The sequence below is a fragment of the Acromyrmex echinatior genome, chromosome 8 (genome assembly GCF_024713525.1).
Source record: "Acromyrmex echinatior isolate Ae372 chromosome 8, ASM2471352v2, whole genome shotgun sequence".
In the NCBI taxonomy this organism is placed as follows: domain Eukaryota; kingdom Metazoa; phylum Arthropoda; class Insecta; order Hymenoptera; family Formicidae; genus Acromyrmex; species Acromyrmex echinatior.
In genome coordinates, this window is record NC_141859.1 from 27009 (window position 1) to 47981 (window position 20973).

A 20973-nucleotide genomic window follows, 5' to 3' on the forward strand; every position below is an offset into this window, starting at 1 on the left:
CTAGATTCTAATTATTTCGTCTAACAAGGAGCAATTATGCGGAGATAAAAATAATTCTATTGATCGTAAGAAATGATGCGTTTATTATTGGGGAGAAACTACATAGATATTCATATATCACATTATAAATATCTTTTCTTTTATTTACATGTATTTAGCTCTTTCTCTAAATAATTTATATTTAAATAATTAATAAATTATGTAAATGTATAATGAATTTTATCAGCACGTCTACAAATTTGTGTTCGTTTTCTTTTACCTTCGAAATTTACTTCAATTTAAAGAAAAGAATTGGATCACTACTCAAGAATCGAAATAATTTTAAGTTTTACTCTTCTTGCTTTTTTATTTTTAATTACGATAATTTTTGTTTAAATTGCGACAATTTTTTTAAATCAAATTTTTGTATACTCTCGAGATCTTTTGATTATTATATTACGTCGAGAATTATATGTTATTATATGGATTATGCCTGACAATTACCTGTTGTATCTATTACGTCTTCCACTATAAGATCTCTTTCTCTTCTTCCTTCTGCTTTTATGGCGTGTGCTCGAAGCGCTTCTTAATCTTTGATCTCGTCTTCCTTGCCTTCCTTGTATCCTCTTTTGCTTTTGGAAATCTTCGCTTTGGAACCTCGTCGGAATATCACGATTTTTAGAGATAATCATATCGCAAATATTGACTTTGTTTCTTCGCGAATCGCTTTTCATTAAGTCTGAGGACACGTGTAGAATTCTATAAGTAGGATCAGAAGGGATAAGGTAGCCAGACTCGACACCAAAGTTTAACGCCTTTTTCATATACTTTTTTGCCTCTTTCGTACCTATCGAAGAAAATTTATGAAAATTTATTCCAGGTACAAAGTTATCCGAATAAAATCTTCTAGTGCATTATTCTTTCAATTGCCTTAAGATATTAAATATATCAAAATATATATAAAATATATAATAAAAAAATATATAAAGAGTATAGATATATAATACATTAAGTAAATACACACACACACACACACACACACACACACACACACATACACACAGATATATATATATATATATATATATATATATATATATAAATTGTACTATGGGTATAAGTATCTATTATTATCTATTATTATCTATTATTAAATTATTATTAAAATCAAGTTGAAATTTTATATGGTATATCTAATTTAATTATTAGTCACAGAATATTTGCAGAAGTAATAAACACTGGATGTATTTTTCATTTATTTCTTTTAATCATCATTACAATCTAAATTTTTATGTATAGTAATCTGTAACTATTTTTTCAATTAATTTCATACGTTTTCTATCCATGCATTTTTGTAAATATGAAATTGGCTGATTTTTGGAGGTAGAACACTGATTGACATTGTGCAATTTCGAAATCCTGCCAATGTCTTTGCGCCATTTTTGCCTTATTCTGCAGCCTATGCTTTTGTCGATGGTTGAAATAGGATCTATGACTTCATGATGTTTTCTTTGATCACAACAACGGCACTTGTTTACAAGACAACGTTTATTATCATCAAAAGCTTCATTCGCAAGGAACTTGTAGACTAACTCGGGAATATTAGGTTTGCGACGAGGATGCTCTTTAGATTATATTATGATGAATAAAATATATATTTTTATTGTATTAAAATTTTTTTATTTCATTTTTAGCATTACACAATTAATCAAATAAGGGTAAAATATAAAATAATTCACATCTAATGCACATTATTAATACTTTAATATTAATGTTGATTTTTTGGCAATTTTAATTTAAAAAAAAACCGAAAATTAAAAGACTGCATCTTAAATATAAATTAATTAGAAATAATACTTCATACATAATGAAATAATATAATAAACTGATTATGTGCAGATTGGTATACAAAGCAGATATCAAATTTAGAAAATTTTATACTTATTTCGTATTAAAATTTGTATAAAATATAGCTTAAAAAAATATAAATATATTATAAAGAAAGCGACATGAATTCTTATAATTTACATTGAAATAATTACTCACTCATTTTCTGATGATTTGACATGTTACGATGTTTCTTTATGGGCGACATAATTTTGGAGTTAATTCTGTTTTTTTTTCCTTTTAGATATCGTGAAAGATTTGTTGTTTAATTGTTAAATATACAATTTAGCTTAGTTTTGTGAATTTGTTGATCAATTAGTTGATCATGGAGTGAATTTTGTTTAAAATGACATTTAAGATGACGTTGAAAATTAAAAAAGGAAGACCAATGACCAATGATACTTTTTAGCTTCTTTTTTTATATAAGATTTGCAATTGTTCGACTAATCGATTAATTGTTAAATCTGTTTTCTGTAGCTAAATTATGTATGTATACATACATACGTACATTTTTGGAATTTAAAGTGAGGTAGGTATATATTGATATTTGGCGAAAGCGAGAAAGAGAGTTTTCTTTTTCTAGTATAATCTAATCCATAAATCTAGTAGTAATATATACATATGTATATATACAATTGTGTGTGTGTGTGTGTGTGTGTGTGTGTGTGTATGTGTGTGAGAGAGAGAGAAAATCCATATATAAGAGTGAAATAGTCACCTCTTACGATAAAACATTGAGATATTCATTAAGATTTATTCTTATATAAAAGAAAATATTGAAAAGAATGATAGATATATATATACACATACTTGGGTACAAAAATATAATTTCAAATTAATCTCAAAAATGTAATAAATATATTTTACAAATGGTAAAAAAACAAAAGAGTACAAAAGAAAAGAAATTCTCGTTTTTTGACCAAGAAAGGCCAAGATTGATTCTTCTTTAATTCTTTAAAATTCCATTTCTTTAATCGTTTTGTCACTGTTATGGTCGACACTTTCTTTTTCAGATCTTTTATCATTGTTTTCATCATTGGAATTTCTGCTTTCTCTTCTGTCGTAATCTATCCTGTTATTATTGATATTTGGCTCGGTTTTTCGTTTCTCCATTCTCGATTCGTCTTCTTGACTCGACGTCGATTTTTGTTCCTCAATTTTATAGTTATCTTCATTGCTTTCATATTGATTGCGATCTTTTTCGTTAACGTCCTTATAACTTTCCTCAACTGGTTCACGATCATTCTGAGCATATTTAGCAGAAAAAGACATACGATGTTTTTTAATTGACTTCTTGATGTTTTCGTCATCTTTTTTTTGGTGTTGTCTTCGCTTATTGTTCATCATATTGTTAATTTTGCTAAAACGAACATGCAAATAAATTGATTTTTCTTTTTGAAAAACGAATATAATTGGCAAAATTTCGTAAAACAATATTATGAACACCATTATGTTATACCCATGAATATAATAAGTATGAGAATAAAAGAATTTAATACTACTTTTTTTTTATCTTCTTACTTTCCTTGTTTAAATCTCTAAGGCATTCATAATGCATTTAAGTGTCTTAAAACTGTATCGTATTAAAGTCCATTAAATGCATTTTCGTAACACAGTTAAGCTCGTTAAATTCTTGAATATAAAGCGAAAGAGATATAAGAAAAAAGTGAAATGAGTTTTTAGAAACGGATTCATGTATAATAGATAGCTATTTAATTTTACGATTCCTAATTTTGTGAGAGAAAATATTAAAATATAAAAGTATGTTTTGTATAAAATTTTAATGCTGAGGCAGTGCGCATTACTTTCATATCAAACGATTGTGAAAGCCTAGGACTATAGTGAAAGATTTATGAGACTTGCTTTAAATCATAAAACTTATAAAACAATTATATTATAATATAAAAAAGAATTATAATAAGTATCTCTTTTTAAATGAAATGAAAACCTGTTCTTTCTTGTAAAAGCTTTCGGTTTGCTTTTCTCGTGTAACGATTTACAAAGCGATTTTCGTGGGTCGCTCTCCTGCGTATTTAAACTTTTGGCAGGATTTTGAGCAGCATTTCGTGTTTTTCTTTTTGAAGCCGTCTGCTTGTTGTCCGCATTACTGTAAAGAAATTTATCTCGCGGAATGCCGCAACGCATTGCTTTCCGTTCGGCGATGGTTGTCAAATTCATCTTTCCTCGTCGCGCAATGCGTCGTCTTTGTCGAGATTCGACGTCGGCCCGTCTCCAATTCCAAGATTGTGTGTCCAGAGTCGGACACACACGGAGCATATTACCTTGTCGATCGGTCGGGATCAAATAACCCGATCTCACGCCAAAAGATAATGCTTTACAGATGTACTTTTTGGCCTGTCGCTTTCCTGCAATATGGATGTTGTTGATTGTCCGCACTCGTCATATCACTCATAAAATTTGACCTCGCCAAAAGCGCTCTTAGCTCTACAGCAGCGTGTAATGACAGTTGACGCGATACATAGACATACCGAACGAGCCAATTTCTACTTGAAACGTACTCATCCGATGCATCTGTTCGTTTTAGAAATTATCATTACACCTACTTCTAGCTGGCCTCGTAAAAAAATTGTCGGTTTATCACATAAAGATAAATTGTCAGAAAAACAAAATATTATTTATATATACATGATGTATATACGAGATGTTTCGAAATTCGCAAATTAAAATACGAGTAAGAAAGTAAGAAAGTTTGAGATATAAAGATTTAAATATAGCCAATTACAAATTTAGATTGTCTATGAATCTATTCGAGGAATCGTACGTGCGATAGTATTACACATGATAAATTTGAGCGTTTAAATGTAGTCTATCTAAAGTTTATATATAACAACATTGAATATTGAATGAGCTTATTATTATTATTTCACAAACCCAATTGCTTAAAAAATTAAAAGTTACAAATAACTTTTTTTACTTAATTTTTTGATAACTTTCTTACCGTGTACTTTGATTCGCGACTTTCGGTATCGCGGAATGTACACATATGTATGTATATATATACAGATATTATACATATAGAATTTTTTACAAAAAAATTGTATAAAATTTTTCTAAATCATTCGGCTTGTTTTAAATAAGCTGAAAAGAGCTTAATCTCCAATGAAGGTTTAGGTATGCAATTGTTTAATATAAAATCCAATTATATATAATAGTATATCATTGCAGCAATTTTTCTTTATGTTCAACTACTATGAGAAAGAAAGAATTTCAAATTTTGCTGCAATCAAATATCTTGAATATTTATTTTTACTACTATGTACACAAACTGGAAATTCTATGTAAATGGAAAAATGCACCTTCTTCAACGCCAGCTTTGATGTAATTGTTAATGAGCTGTACTAAAGATCTCTTCCTGAAAAGTGCTTTGGCGCTATTGAGCGAGTTCGCCAATGCGTTCCGTTCCATTGAGACATTTGACACACTGCTATTCGCGGAACTCGTTGGTGCTGAGCTATTTGTAGCATCCGTTGCTTCCGTGAGATTATCGGTAGATGTAGGCCTAGATTCTATTGTGTACTCCGGCATTTGTACAGATTCTGAACCATTACGGTGGTCGACCGCTTTGTATGACAGTCTTTGCCGTTCATGAGAGCCATTCTGCGTTTTTCGACAATGTGTTTCGAAGCGTTTCGGAGATGGAAAACGTCTTGCGTCTTTGCCAATAAACATATAAAGACAACTTGTTAGATTACAAATTAAGATAAGATTGATTATTTCTAAATAACTGATACTTGATGTTTTATTAAATATCTCAATTATATATAATTATATGTATAAAACATAAAATTGGAATATATATATAAAATACAATTTTTTTTTATCATTTATTTAAGATATAATTGGTTTAGATTGAAAAATTCGAGTTGTATATACGATATAGATTGGATATAGATTGAAATAATTTAATTTTATATTTTAATTTATTGCCGTTTATCGGTGTGTTAAATATATAATCATGTAATTATGTTTCAATCGTAATACCATGATTGTGTTTGTCGATGGTAAGGAGTTGATAGACTAATTGAGGTATATTGATGGAATCGTACAGTTGCCGTTGATATAGAGGGTTGGCGTGTTTACAGCGTACCGATTTAACTCGGGAACGAGTATCAGAACGTAATATTCGTCTTGTTGCCCGCTTCTTTCTGGAGCGGTCTCTCGTTTTTCCTTTTGACGACGCCATTATTTAATAATGATAGTATTTCTCTTTTGCTTTTACTTTCCGACGAATTCGCGTTGTAAAAACATGTGATCGCATAGTTGGCATCGACTTGAGAAAAACTGAATGATGCTCTTTCGTTGTTCTATGTTTGCAGAAAAGTAACTATATAAAATAAATATTATATTTTGTTAAAAATTTAACAAAAATTTTACAAATTGTTCTTACATATGTTCGGAGATTTGTGACAAAATTCTGAGTCGATTCACTGAAGCAATCCAAAGTTATAAGGATTAATTTGTGACAAATTTATTTAATATTTATTTTTAAAGTATCAGGAATTTAACAAAAATTTTATCGATTGTTCCGTTATTACGTACGGTGAAAACCTATGTAAAATGTGAGCACAATTCTCTCATTATTAATTTAAAATTTATTTAATTTTTTTTCTTGACTCTCATGTAAAAATTATGATTTATTCTCGCTTCGAAGAAACCCACCCTCTCTGCCCGTTTCGGAGCTGAGCAGTCGGCTACTCTAAGTGGCACTCTCACTCGCACCTTAGAGAAAATTTGCGATAATTGTGCATGGCTATTTACTTTGAGTATCGAGATAAAATCACTGGCTATCGAATAACATTAATGTAAAACGCGACGAAGTTGTCACTGACGTGCCATCAGTCGAAATGACGGTCACAAATTTTGCACTGAAAATTCATTTTTATAAGAGATAACAATTTCTAATGACTTTGATCTTAACAAATATTATCCAAGACATGATTCTGAATAAGAAGTTTTAACCGTCGGTCGGACACTTGCGTGATGTACTAATGCCGCGGCAGTACTGTAACTTTCAAACCTTATAACCCGAAATGTACTTTATGAAAAATAACTTTATTGTAGTGTTTTGAAAACCAACTCTTGACACCAACTATTAGAATTCTGAAATAAAAAATAGGATGTGCCATTAAAAGTCAAAGTATGACCTTGATCTGATCTTGACGACGCCACCTAAGGTTAAATTGATAAGATTAAACTGATATCTACTAATATAATATGTATACTAAATAATAATAGATATTCGTGCAAAACTTTTTTTTTTTAAATCTACTTACTCGTCGTTTAAAAATTGACTTAAAACTGTAAGAAAATAAGAGTATAAGTCAAATTATTTGTTTTGTTATTTTTTGCAGTTGGTTTAACGGGCTGATATCGTTAAAAATGTTTGAATGATATTGGCTACAGATATATTAACTATTTTTGGCTAATTATTTTCTGATACTTTTAACTAATATATTGCATAGACAAAGCATCCTTAAGTCACAATTTCAGTCTTTCCAAAATAGATGTAGGTTCCGCGTTTCAAAGTTATTGCCAACGCTGGCAATTTACAGTTTACGTTATATAATACGAGTAAATTTGTATAAATTACTGAATTATCAACGGTAGATTTACTGTGTGTACAACAAAGTTAAAGGGATGATGAGACTCGTTCACATAATCGATCGATGGTCTGTACATGACCGACGCACGCACAACTAGTAATGTCGCGACGAAAGCGCACTACTACTACTGAACTGCGACATCAGTCATCAGTGATCATGATCAGTGTGGTTCAGTCAATTCATAGGGTAGGGTTACCACTCGCGGTTGCCGCGTCGCAATTATCATTTATTGGTTGTAACTGCAACGTTAATATGTATATAATATATGTTATCATCGAGGCTCTAGATTATCGTACGACATACTTCCGAATATAAGTCAGCAGCAGCAGCAGCAGCGTATTCCTTCGGTGGCCCGCGATCAATACTCACCCGAACCGAACGGATAATGTGCAGCAGTGCAACGATTGTTGTCTGTTGTCTCGTGAATAGTTGAGTACTGACTACCGAGCTTACTCTCATCGTGTCTCGAGTTCTCAGACGAATGTTTCATCTGCGATATAAATTTTTCGCATATATGTTTATTTTTCCGGTGCAAAATAAATATGTATTTATACATTGTGTACAAAACGCTGCTCCACATAAATATTATTGTGTTTTGCGAAGAACATTATTGTCGGGGGAAATCTCGAGAAACTCGTTGAGAGTGCAGTGATCGCTGAATTTTGTATTCTGCAGCGCGCTTAGACGCGCGATAGAACAAAACGGCGAAGATGAAGAGACAGAATGTCAGGACTTTGTCGTTAGTAGTGTGTACATTTACATATCTCCTTGTTGGCGCTGCGGTATTCGATGCCCTTGAATCGGACACTGAGAAGAAACGCTGGGAATTTCTCTCGGGTGAATTCTTTATCGCTGTTTGAGTCGATGAATACTTTTAAGCGAATCGATAATTGATCATTGATTATAATTATATTTTTTTCGCTTTTGGTGGAAAATATTATTGCAGAGATACGCCGTAATATGATGAGAAAGTACAATATTACGCCGGAGGACTACAAGATGGTCGAAATTGTAATAATAGAGAACAAGCCACATAAAGCGGGACCGCAGTGGAAATTTGCGGGTGCTTTCTATTTTGCCACTTTAGTATTAGCCATGATTGGTGAGTCACGTTTGTGTTCTTTGGTGAAAGAAATTCTCATGATTTCTCATAACATCTTTAAGATTTTTTATATTATTTTAAATTTATGAATATTTCGGAAGAATAATTTAATCTTTAGATTTTATGAGTTTTCTTCACAAATTGTAGAGTATATGAGAAATAGAAATTATATTACACTTTATTAGAATATATTGTATTTCAGAATTATATTTAATATTTATATACAGAAAAGATACATACATAGAAAAGATGGAAACAATGGAAACTTTCAGTATTTCTGAAAAGTGTTTCAATTCGTAAAAACTCTAAGAAACTTTTTATAAGGTTATGAAATTATACTTACAAACATTGTAAAACTTATATATAAACATTCTGAAAAATTACTTATATGAAGAATGCAAAGAAGAATTTTCGCCAGGGCTATCTTCGAAAACTGTTTAAATTTTTAATGTGTATACATATTAAAGATTAGATAGATGATAATCAAAAATTAATGGAAAATTATGTTTTGTATCAGACAACACAATAAATATATTTATAATCGATATTAAAATAAAATGCTCACAAAAGAGAGAGAGAGAGAGAGAGAGAGAGAGTAGTATTTTAATAAAAGTTTAATATATATATATACAATTTTTTTTCTATAAGGTTACGGGCATTCCACTCCTGTGACCAAAACCGGAAAGGCATTTTGTATGGTATACGCAATGGTAGGAATTCCTTTGGGATTGGTAATGTTTCAAAGCATTGGTGAACGATTGAACAAGTTTGCATCAGTTGTGATTAGACGAGCAAAGACGTATCTCAGATGTCAAAGAACCGAAGCTACAGAGATGAATCTCATGTTAGCGACTGGTTTACTTTCAAGTATAATTATTACGACAGGTGCTGCAGTGTTTTCGAGATATGAGGGTTGGAGCTACTTTGATAGTTTTTATTATTGTTTTGTGACGCTTACAACTATAGGTTTTGGTGACTATGTCGCTCTTCAGGTAAATAACGTTTGGTTGATCGTCAGCGAGAGAAGCGGTGAGATTTATAGACAAATTACTTTGCAGAATGATCAAGCGCTTTCCAACAAACCTGGATATGTGATTTTGAGTTTGATCTTTATCCTATTTGGTTTGGCCGTAGTTGCTGCCAGTATTAATTTGCTCGTATTGCGCTTCATGACGACGTAAATATCTACTATTTTCTGTAATAGAAGGCGAATTATTTTACAGATATGTGAAAAAATTATTAATATATTTCCTGCGAAACGTCACTTTAGGGATTCCGGTGAGGCGCGTCGTGACGACACTGAGCTGCAATCGGCTTCCCATCACGTATTGACATTAGATGGCGAGGTTGTGGCGGTAAATGGAAAGCTTCTGGCCAGTCACGTGCCTGTCGTGCACGACACGGACGATTGTGTGAGCGTATGCTCTTGCACTTGTCTAGGCCCAGCGAATTCCGAGTTATTGGATCCTTCTGGATATCAAGGATATCGACCACCCCCGACTTCTGCCAGTCTCCGAGTAAAACGTGCGTCCGTCTGATGGAGGGAGTTTCGTCGTCGCAGTTTACGTCGCCGATTTTCAAAGGCCGATAGCCGAGAATTGCTCGGCATTGATGTTTAAGATTGCTGATTCCCCGCACAAAAAGCTCCTCGCGAGAAAATACCGCACACTGTGATACATCTACGAAGGACAATTTATAACTTTTCGTAAAGATTTTCACATTCTGTGTGGAAAGTAAAATTTTAAAAACTGCCATTTAAAAAAATATTTGATGTTTGATACGTCTAATTAGAACTCTGATTGTTGATCGTTGTCCGAGTCCTGGTTAAAACTTGAAGAAGGACACTTGAATAATGTGTTCCTACTGCATTTTTTTGACGTTATATCAACCCGTATCCCAAAACAAGTTGATGCATTTTGATAATTAATGTTGCTCAACTGTGTCGATTTTTGACGCATGGATGACGTGTATGTAATCCTCGTGTTACGCTTAATTTGTCAAGTGAAAATATGACAAATTATTCGAATATTCAAGTGGTGATCTTTGCAATATTGCATAATATATCTTAAAAAAGTGGAACATCCAATAAACTTCAGAAGGGATATATGTACGATCGAGTTATCGGCTCGCGAATTATTCAAAAGATGATGGTGCATTTGTATATCGTAATATTGTTAATGTTGTATTAATGTAATATGTATGCAAATGAAGAAGCATAGAACATTTTGATAATCTAGAGGTTTTCATATTTAACAGGATTAACGTAACGTGCAATTGAATACTACCATTTTTCTCATTTTATGTAAACAGATTTTGCTGCAATTGCTATATGCCTATTATTTATTTATTTAATAAAATTTTTATTTTTTGTTTTATATTAACTTATATACTTTTTTTCGTCAGTTAAAAGATATTTTTGCACGAAATATAAATTTGAACTTATTCTGGGTGAAATACATTGCTTTTTGCTGTATTAAATACATATATAAAGTAACGAAATGTCATTTAATTATATCATTAGTACATTTGAAGTATTAGTTTTTCTGACTGTATGAGCAAACTTTGTGGAAATTCGTAAGATAGGCTTCCGTAGAGATAACTCCTAAATATTAGGAGTTAAAATTGAGTTGAAGTGAAGACAGACACATCAATTTTTGAAATACAGGATGGCACATAAAAAGTATCATACCATTTATTTCATACATAACTTTCATTTTTAATAAAATTGGTACAGAATTGACATGTTATAAAATTAATTTAAATCCTGAAAAATTGTCAAATAGATAACATTCAACCCATCTCATGTTTGGCTCATAATTTCTTGAAGAGTTTGACTTGTTATTTTTCGATGAATCTTCAGCATGACATATCTATATACGTGATGGAAATGTTTGTGTTTTTGAGTTTCTGTCACACTCTTTGTTTTCATAAATAACAATATAACTTTCATTTGGCGGTTAACATTTTAAGTCAACCATCCGCCGTTGTCCATTATTTCACAAGTTGGCATCATCACCTCGCTGCTCAATTCTGATACACCTAGCAGAATTTCCATGAAGTACAGAATTTGTTTACATTATTAAAAAAAAAAACGATACCTCACAAGTTCATTTTCAATGAAATAATTAAGTGGTATGATGTTTCGTGCGCCTGTAATTAAGAACCTCTAGTCTAGCAAGAAGTCTGTTCGCGTTGCTTGCACGTTTTACACTCAGCATCTTCACTTTCTCTCTTTTTAATGCCCAAATATATATCTATATCATTTTAAGTTCAAAAGTTTTTGGGGATTTCTAACAATGCGAACAGACCTAATAATCGTATTATGTCGCAAAAACTATATACACATATATACGAGTATAAACACGATAGAACAATATTATATAGATATTGAGCCTCTACAGCGTATTGTATATCCCATTTATATTTGTAAAGAAATTTTGCCTCGAGAAATTCGACGTGATCATTTACGTAATCCGAGCACTTATCATGGAATGTGTAGTCGGAATGGATTCCGATTGAAATTATTTCGTTTTCCCTAGAAAATATTATACAATAGAAATCTAGGGAATAATCGAATAGTTCCGATCGAAATCCATTCGAATAATTTCATAATGCGTACCCAAATCAGAAATATATACATAGATACATGTATCGTGACTTTCTCATATTTTTTAAAGATGTTTACAAAATAAAGTGAAGAATGCAAGAAAATACCCGGAAAGACTGATAGTCTTAAATTAAAACTGACAAAATTGCTATTTGTTTCAATAAAAGTCTTTAAGCCTTTATTCTTTAGTTGTGTCGATACTTTTTAAAATAGTTTATCAGGTATTTTTTAATATCATGTTATTTGAAATAAAATGAAACGATAAATACCAAACGGTAATAAAAAATAATTTATTTCTTTAAAAATTTCATCCTTTATAATATCCATTGCGTATTAATAATTAAATATATTAAAAGTGAAAGTGGCATTTTAACATTCTTTTTATTTATATTTTAATTGATTTAATTGGAAGAATCGTGGTTACAATTGTTATGATCCCATACGCTCAATTATTTAGTTACAAATGTACATAATAATTTTCGCAAGTTTGATTCTTGAGAAAAAGTTTAAGCTAAAATATATATGTATATACATGTATATCGGTAATATTCTAGTGAAATTCGATTCTTTCCGGAATGCATTACAATAATGTGTGCAATATTTAAAAGTGCATACTAGTCATACCAGAGAGAAATCTAAGAAGACATGAGGGCCTTTTTCCTGTAACCGCCAAATGTTCCCGCGCACTATTGCCCTCTGAAGAAAATGGATATAAATTGCAATATCCATTTTTTGCAATGCTCCTGATGGAAATAAATAATAAATCGCTGAAATAACTAAAATCAAATTAATAGAGATTCAGGTTTCTTTCTGCCTCTATTCATAATCAGATCTTATATTTAAGACCATCTTAAATACAATCTTAAAATATCATGAATCAATTAGAGAGCCACATTAGCATCTTAAGACATTATCTTAAGACGGTCTTAAAACAAGAAGAATATGTAAGATCCGACTATGATGATATATCCTTTATTATTCAGTGAACGAAGACAAATGATGCATCATGCGCTTTGTGTGTAACTCGCACTCTTATATTCTGTTCAACGAGAGAATGATCTCGGATCGGACGAAAACTCATCCGTTTTGCGCAGCTCTTTATAGCGTTTTATGTATGTACATACATATGAATACAGCGTTACATTGCCTGCTATGCGGAAACCGAGGTCATTCTTTCGTTGAACAGAGTATAGTCATAGAAGTCCGTGATTAATGATTATATAAGTAAAATGCAAGCGACAATTTTCGAAAAACAATAGAAGTTTTCTTTGGACATAACAATTGCAATATTATTCAAATATTAATATATTATCAAATTGGTTAACCTTATATATATATATATATATATATATATATATATATATATATTATATGTGTGTGTGTGTGTGTATTTATCAGTACTTATTCATTGACGATAAAAATTAAGCTGTCAAAATAATGATCGAGCATACATGTGAATTGTTCTTAAAAAGAGAAAACAACTTTTCTTTTGTAAAACCATTGACTTTCAAAAATATATGGACTACATGGTGTAGTATCAGCAAATACACTCCAAAAACCAATATTTACATGGACAGCACGGCTACAATGAATGCTGAAAAAATAAGGCATACTGGATCTAAATATTGGTGGATAATACATCCATTTAGCTATGCTAGGTATGTTTTGAACATAAAAGGAGTTATTTAATAAATTTTCTAAACACTCTTACTCTAAATACTTTTACTTTTCCTCGTATATTGTACAAACGTATATTGTTTTATTTCTGATTAAGAGAATTCACAGATTAATATGGGATACCTTAATGATGACAATATATTTTATCGCTTTCTTTACAATTCCATTTATGATTTGCTTCGTTACAATGGATTATGAAATAATTGGTTTGGATATAGTGAATATTCCAATTTACGCGATCTGCTGGATAGATATAATGATCAATTGTATTACGGGATATTACGACAAGAAAACCATGTCTATTGAGTTGAAACCAATTAAAATATTTATGTGAGATATCGTTATTTATAATATATATTAACATTTTTTTTGCTTATTCAATTATTTTTATTAATTTGTATCTAATGCTAAATACATATTCTTCGATAGATTCTATCTTAAAGGATTTCTTATGCTAGATGTGCTATCGTCTTTTCCGTATGATTATATAACACTGCGATGGCGAAGATTGCCGGGAAATAATCCTTATTATATCGTTACTTTAATTAATATCATGCCTCTCATAAAGTTGACACGCTATTATACTTTCAACTCAAATATTTATTATCTATTTGTGGTAATCTGTCTTTATTATAATTATTTTCTACGAAAATATACAACGGCGGATTATATCGTGTAAACATTATTTTCAGCATTTTGAAATAAAAAACTTTTATTTTGAATTTTGTATTACCTTATTGCTAGGATTATACTTCATCTTTTGGTGTTCTTGTTTGTGTTACTTAATACCGATTTTACTGATGTACTTTTTCAACATTCCACCGACAGTAAGCCACGTTTACAATATTGATCTACGCGAGCATTTCTATTTTTTAAAGATGGATTTATTAAAATGTATTTATAAAATGTAATGTGTCAAAAGGAATGTGAGAATTGTTGGATGATGAAATTGGAAGACAGCAGTTTCCAGTTTAGATTCAAGAACGCTGCATTTATTGTATTGGAAAATATATTATCAAGTGGCTACGGTCTATTCGTACCAGAGACAGATGGCCCTATCATTTTCAATAGCATTCTTATGATTATCGGCAGAATTATTGTATGCTATATGTTGAGTAAGATATTGAGTAATATCTACACATCTTTACCAGAAGTTATATTGAAATTATTAAATATTTCTTTTGGATTATCAAACATGCTGCTGTGCATCTTTCAGTTATGTTTCTTCGTATCAAAGCTGAAAGAAAATCATCCGAATTAAAATTTCAAGAGTTAATAGATCAAGTCAAAGCATACGCAAGACAAAAACAATTATTATCACATATGAAGAACCGTCTCTTAACTTATTATAAACATCGTTTCAAAAATACCTACTTTCAGAGTAAACGGATTTTATCAGATTTGACAGGTTAATAAAATATTATATACAAAGAAAAAGAATAAGATGGAGCACACGATAGAATATAAAATTCTTAGCAAGATAGTAACTATTGAAATTAAATTTGAATTTTTTCGAGTGGTCTTTCACTCTCGAATCGAAACAAACATCGTTGCTCCTCTCTCGCTGACTCAGACTTGATTCGCTTTTTATTTTCACTGACCTCTACTGATTCTTTGCACTATTTTTGTTATTTGCGCTCGTTGATTCGCGCTGACTCGTTTCTTAAACGCGCCGACTCGCTAAGACTCGCTGTGACTCGCGAGAGTAAAAGACCCCTTGGATTTTTTGCAGAACCATTGCGAGAAGAGATCGCGTTTGAGTCTTGTCGACGATTAATCGAAAACGTGGACATTTTTAAAAATTTACCAAGAAATATTCTGCAATCAATAGTGAAGCGCTTAAAATTTGAGTTATATTTGCCAAATGACGTAATCATTAAAGCTGGTACTCAGGGCGATTGTATGTACTTTTTAGCCTCGGGGACTGTTGCGGTTTTGACGCCAACTGGAAAGGAAGTTAGTTTTTTTAAATATTCAAATTGGATTTACGTTTATATGTTATGAAAAAGAAATTTACTCTTTGTTATTTTGAGGTGTGTCATTTGAATGACGGTGCCTATTTCGGCGAAATTGCACTCTTAGTGATGGATCGGCGAAGAGTAGCTAGTGTTGTCGCAGTCGAAGTCTGTGAGGTGTATCGATTAGATCGTAAAGACTTTCGTCATTGCATAGAAGTAAACAGCGAGTTATTCGCGGAGATTGAACGCATCGCCACGGAACGTATAGAAACAACTGTTAGAGTTGAGGAACAACACGAGCGTTTTTTGATGCGTCCTTCTCGCGTGACGAATTTGTTCAATGAATCAAAGAAAATTTGATTTTATACATGTATAGGTATGTGTTAATTACTGTTTGATTCGGAATAAGTATTTTAGAGTTTTGAATTCTTTATGTTACTAATACATAAAATTACTCATAGTAATTGATTTTATCAAGAAACTATTATCGCTAATAATTAGAAGAAAAATTTGTTTCATATAAATCTCGTTGATTGATTTTTTGTTACGTAAAACAATAGTCATTCTGACAGTAATCGCATATATTTAAAGATCTTATATATATTATTATTGTCCATACAATAATTGTATAAGATAAAGACATTCTCTCCTATACTTATACCTACTTTTATTTTAAAATTATATATGTGTGTGTGTGTGTGTGTGTGTGTGTGTGTGTGTGTGTGTTAATCATTACATACAATATTTATAATTACAATTACATTCGCTAAGATTTTATGGTGTGATGAATCTATATATACTTCTATTCAGATGTAATGAGAGATATAAATTATGGTTATTTTTTTCTTGATAAATTCTTGTACAAAAAGGTTAAAAGTTTTATGTCAAAATTTATTTATGATATCGATCGTAATGAAATATCGCCAAAATTGAGATGGAAAATGAGTGTGACACTTTATAGGATATGTTAAGAAAAATGATCAATGTGGATCAATATCAATAGCCATAGCGGAATTCTGCCATGATCAAACAATCAGCCAATTTTGTTACGCGCGAGATAAATTTCAATACAAAGTCGTGAGAATCGCGGTTCCAATAATTAAGTTTATGATCGTAACTAAATGCACCTACATCGATAGTTACAAATATGTATGTCACGTTTTCGAAATATTATACGCGTAATTGGATAATGTGAAATTAATAATAGACCAACGGTACATGAAAATGATATATCTACATATAAAATACGGAGCATGTTCGAAGATTACGTCTCGAATCATATAATGTAAATAATTATTTACAATAGGTCGCATTAATACACACAGCGCAAGCGGCGGGATTCTCTAATGTTTTACATCGACGATGCTATCGCTAACTAGCGACAACCAGTGAGAGCCGCACTTTTTTCCAGGATCATCCTTGCCTTTGCTGTCGCTAATTAATGATAGTGACAATCATCGCTAAAACGTTAGAGAATCCCACTACAGCTAATATTAATGTACCTATGTCTATATAGGATACACTTATGATTTTTCACGCAATTACCTTTTCGTACGTTTTCGTTTTTCATTCATTCATTCTTTCTCCTGTAATTAATTTCGAATCTACGGGAACAACTGATCAACGTCGACTGCTTAAATATAATTACTAAAATCGCTTTATCGAATTAAATGGGACAGTACTAAGTGACACTTTTCACTATAACGGTATTACATATCTTTTGATCGTATCTAAAAGAGAGTATAGAGGAGAAGAGTGCTTAATATCTTCACCGATACTATATTCTTGTTAGCGAATATGTTGGATGAATATGTCTTCTGAATGAATTTAATCTCTATATTTTGTTTTATTACGCTACAACCAGACATTATCTTGAAAAGAAATACGAAGGTACATGTGATAACTATTTACACTAATGAGACATCGTGTATATTCAGCACTCTTTTCCGATTCATTTTAAAGGTCATCTAATAAGGCACTGTGTTTTACTGCGACTGAACTGGTGCAAGTATGGAACACTCAGGAGTTGATCTAAAAATTTACAATACCTATGTCGATTCTGATCGGTAACAATCTCGACTTATGATTTACATTTACGATGCGTGTATAAATGCGTTTTGATTTGCCTTTTCTTTTCCCATTTATCTTTATCATTGTCAATTTTACAATCAGTTTTCAATGATCTACATTATGAATAATGATTGTTTGGCATATAAAGATAATAAACAGTATGTAATTATAATAGTTACGATTAAAATGTTTCAGGAACAAACGTTACATGCAACAAATATATATTCGAATGCAATAGCTGATTATTATATAGATAAAGTAGAGGATTGACGGTACATGTATTATGCAAGTAAAAGATGTAATGCGACGCACAATTTAAGAATATTGCGAATTGAGCGCAAAGTTATATCGATATTAAAATTGATATTATACAATATATTTTATCCATTTAGGCATTCTAGGAACATTCTTAAGGTATTTAGAGGACAACATAACAACATTTTGGCCATTAGAACGTCCTTTGGAGATCTGTGCTGTATGGCTCATGTTTAAATATAGGTTTACTTTTAGAATAGATAATAAAGTTTCAAACAGGGTTGATAAAAATCATGTTTTAAACATGTTTTAAACTGTTTAAAACATGCTTAATCGATGTTTTTAATATGTTTTAAATTGTTTTTTAAAAATACTATTTAATACTATTTAAAGCATGTTGAAGCATTAAAAACATGTTTGAAAAAAATAACAGAAGGTTTTATTCTTTAAAAAAAATTATTTCTTATCAACCCTGATTTCAAATAGGCATTTACAGTCAATCTCAAGTTCACCGTGGATAAACATTTCATTACATATAATCCAAATTGTTTTCAGAGAGAGTAAACTCTCAAACATACATTAAATCAAAGCTACATGTCCATCTAAAAAAATATCCATCTCTTTCATTCCATCTTTGAAGAAAATAATCAAAATTTGAAAATCAAAATTCTCAACTAAATACAAATTTTGAAGTTCTGTTTCGTCATTATCTTCAATAGACACATTGGGTGCTTTTCAATTGTAAAATCATTGGACAGTTTCGTTCGCATAGCGATATAAGTTTTGCATTCCGATTGTCATAATCGTCGATACAAAACTACAGACTACACATTCGTACTCAGCCTGAAGGCTATAGATCTGTTCGCGTTGCTTGTACTTTTGACACTTGACATCTTCGTTTTCTCTCTTTTCAAGGCAAAATATGTATCTATCTCATTTTAAGTGCAAAAATATTTAAGGATTTCATGCAACGCGAACAAGGCCTATACAAGCTGCGTTTTCTAGTGAAAATTATATGTCACTAACCGCGCGGCGTTATAAATGAGATTGGAGGACGTTGAGTGGCCGATACTTTTACTTTTTTCATTCAATATAGGAGGAAAAAGCTATATTTAATCTAACTCTATCAGAAACAGATCACGATCAGAAATCGTACACATTCTGTTTTAATTGAATCGTGCATAATATGCTACACTCTTATAAGCACATGATATTATTTAATATTATGCGCCTATAGGGATTTTATGCATTCCTATATACGCTATGTTAAAGATGCATTAAGCATTTGAAAAGCACCCATTTACTATTAACGTTTGCTAGTGAAACGTTAAGCACTCTTTTTTAAAAAAGAAAAAAAAATAGTGTATACGTACATGTATGTATATGCACAATGCGCGCGCGCGCGTGTGTGTGTGTGTGTGTGTGTGTGAGGTAATGGAAGATAATGAGAATAACTTGGAGTAGCGTTATGTGATAATACATATGCGAGTGTAAAAACCGACTAATAAAATATTATAAATGACATATTACATAATAAACTATTTATATTATACAACATAATGTGAGTGCATACACATATTAATACACATATTAATACAAATATAGATACAGATTCCTTTTTTAATTACGCAGTATAATGTGTCCAATGAAGAAGGACTTCACTCAATTTATTGTTACACAATGTTCTATGCAAATAAACTTTATTTTTTGTGTATCGTTTCATTGTAGCATGCGCACTAACTATACTGCGTAGAAAGGAATGGTATATCGTTTCACATGAATAAACATTTTTCAGATTATATTTTCAAGATTGTGCAGGAATTGTTGAAATTTTGCCGTTGATTTCAAAAAAGAAATTTCTCAAGAATTGCACGTTATTACGCTGCTGTGAATTATGAATATTCGACAATTAACCTGAAGTATAATTATTACACAAAATATATATTAAATTTAAAAGAATATTATTTGAAAACAGTATTTCCTGCATATTCTATAAACGATCCGCCAAATATCGCACTTGGTCTGCACTGTCTGCAGTCGACATTGATTACTTTGACAACATAGGATGTCATCTGGAAGGTATGCGCGATTGCGACGTTTCTACTTCATCATTTAAGAACAAGTAGTTAATTACCCCGCCTAATATGGCTTCATCGGACTAGGATACAGCATCAGACCGTATATACATGGATAAACGTTGAAGAACAAGATCGCGTAGGCCAAATCGCGTGATGTCAGTTTCGCACGTTTTAGATAAGAATATATATATTATATATATATATATATATATATATATATATGTGGTGTGTGTGTCTGTATGTGTGTACATATATATACACACACACATATAGTATACATATATATATTAGACCGATGTATAAACGCTCTAAGGCTTTGGCAGTGATTTAATTTTTAATTAATCGATTATCCGGCACGTCCGATAAGAGCAGGTACGCGCAATTTTTTTCTCATTTTTTTCTATTACGAATCCCGCCGGCTACAATCAAGAATCGATATTTATGTTAATATTTACCTACGTGCTATCACGTGTGTCGGAAATATCGAAAAGTCAATTTGGTGTTTTATACAAGCATTCGCGGAATAAATCTCCTTTTTCTTCTCGAATTATCGATATGAGGTCCTCTCGCTGGTAACTGACCGGCCTCTGTGCATGATCGGCAGCAAAACTTTGCATAGTATTTGTGTGTACAATACTTGGCTGCAACAATAAGTTCGCAGTTGGCGAAAAACGTGTTATCCTGGCAATGGGGATGAATAAAGATACCTGAAAAAAATCAATTATATTAATGAAAC

At 31.3% G+C, this 20973-nt stretch overlaps 4 protein-coding genes across 7 annotated transcripts in view; 1 reads left to right on the forward strand and 3 right to left on the reverse strand.

Moving 5' to 3' along the window:
- Positions 1-262: 262 nt before the first annotated feature.
- Positions 263-2079, reverse strand: LOC147908650 (uncharacterized). Its single transcript, XM_087408382.1, is given in 4 exon segments — positions 263-494; positions 497-826; positions 1313-1603; positions 2026-2079. Coding segments are annotated over 4 exon segments (717 nt in total). The 5' UTR covers positions 2075-2079; the 3' UTR covers positions 263-447.
- LOC105150804 (uncharacterized) lies at positions 1722-7007 on the reverse strand. Its single transcript, XM_011064135.2, has 5 exons — positions 6275-7007; positions 5869-6191; positions 5184-5540; positions 3815-4232; positions 1722-3226 (listed from the first exon to the last, which is right to left on the reverse strand). Exons 2-5 carry the CDS (start codon positions 6068-6070, stop codon positions 2821-2823), a joined length of 1383 nt encoding a protein of 460 aa, XP_011062437.2. The 5' UTR covers positions 6071-6191; positions 6275-7007; the 3' UTR covers positions 1722-2820.
- Positions 7008-7604: 597 nt separating this feature from the next.
- Task7 (TWIK-related acid-sensitive K[+] channel 7) lies at positions 7605-12472 on the forward strand. The gene is made up of 5 exons (XM_011064030.2): positions 7605-8327; positions 8437-8592; positions 9241-9584; positions 9651-9769; positions 9863-12472. Exons 1-5 carry the CDS (start codon positions 8201-8203, stop codon positions 10128-10130), a joined length of 1014 nt encoding a protein of 337 aa, XP_011062332.1. The 5' UTR covers positions 7605-8200; the 3' UTR covers positions 10131-12472.
- Positions 12473-16397: 3925 nt separating this feature from the next.
- Ppn (proteoglycan-like sulfated glycoprotein papilin) overlaps positions 16398-20973 on the reverse strand; it is an 84400-nt gene continuing 79824 nt past the window's right edge. For all 4 annotated transcript variants that reach the window (XM_087408380.1, XM_011064033.2, XM_087408379.1 and 1 more), the window contains one exon: positions 16398-20944. In XM_087408380.1, coding sequence (XP_087264506.1) covers positions 20742-20944 — 203 coding nt within the window. In that variant the 3' untranslated portion in view covers positions 16398-20741. The remainder of the gene's footprint in view (positions 20945-20973) is intronic.

Excerpts from the sequence above, each read along its gene's own strand:
- Task7 (XM_011064030.2), top strand. The coding sequence starts at position 8,201 with ATGAAGAGACAGAATGTCAGGACTTTGTCGTTAGTAGTGTGTACATTT. Across the intron at positions 8,593-9,240 it reads TTTAGTATTAGCCATGATTG|GTTACGGGCATTCCACTCCT; the intron begins GTGAGTCACGTT and ends TTTTTCTATAAG. Across the intron at positions 9,585-9,650 it reads GTGACTATGTCGCTCTTCAG|AATGATCAAGCGCTTTCCAA; the intron begins GTAAATAACGTT and ends ATTACTTTGCAG.
- LOC105150804 (XM_011064135.2), bottom strand. The coding sequence starts at position 6,070 with ATGGCGTCGTCAAAAGGAAAAACGAGAGACCGCTCCAGAAAGAAGCGG. Across the intron at positions 5,541-5,868 it reads CATCGACAAACACAATCATG|ACGCAAGACGTTTTCCATCT; the intron begins GTATTACGATTG and ends TTATTGGCAAAG. Across the intron at positions 3,227-3,814 it reads GCTTTTACAAGAAAGAACAG|CAAAATTAACAATATGATGA; the intron begins GTTTTCATTTCA and ends TGTTCGTTTTAG.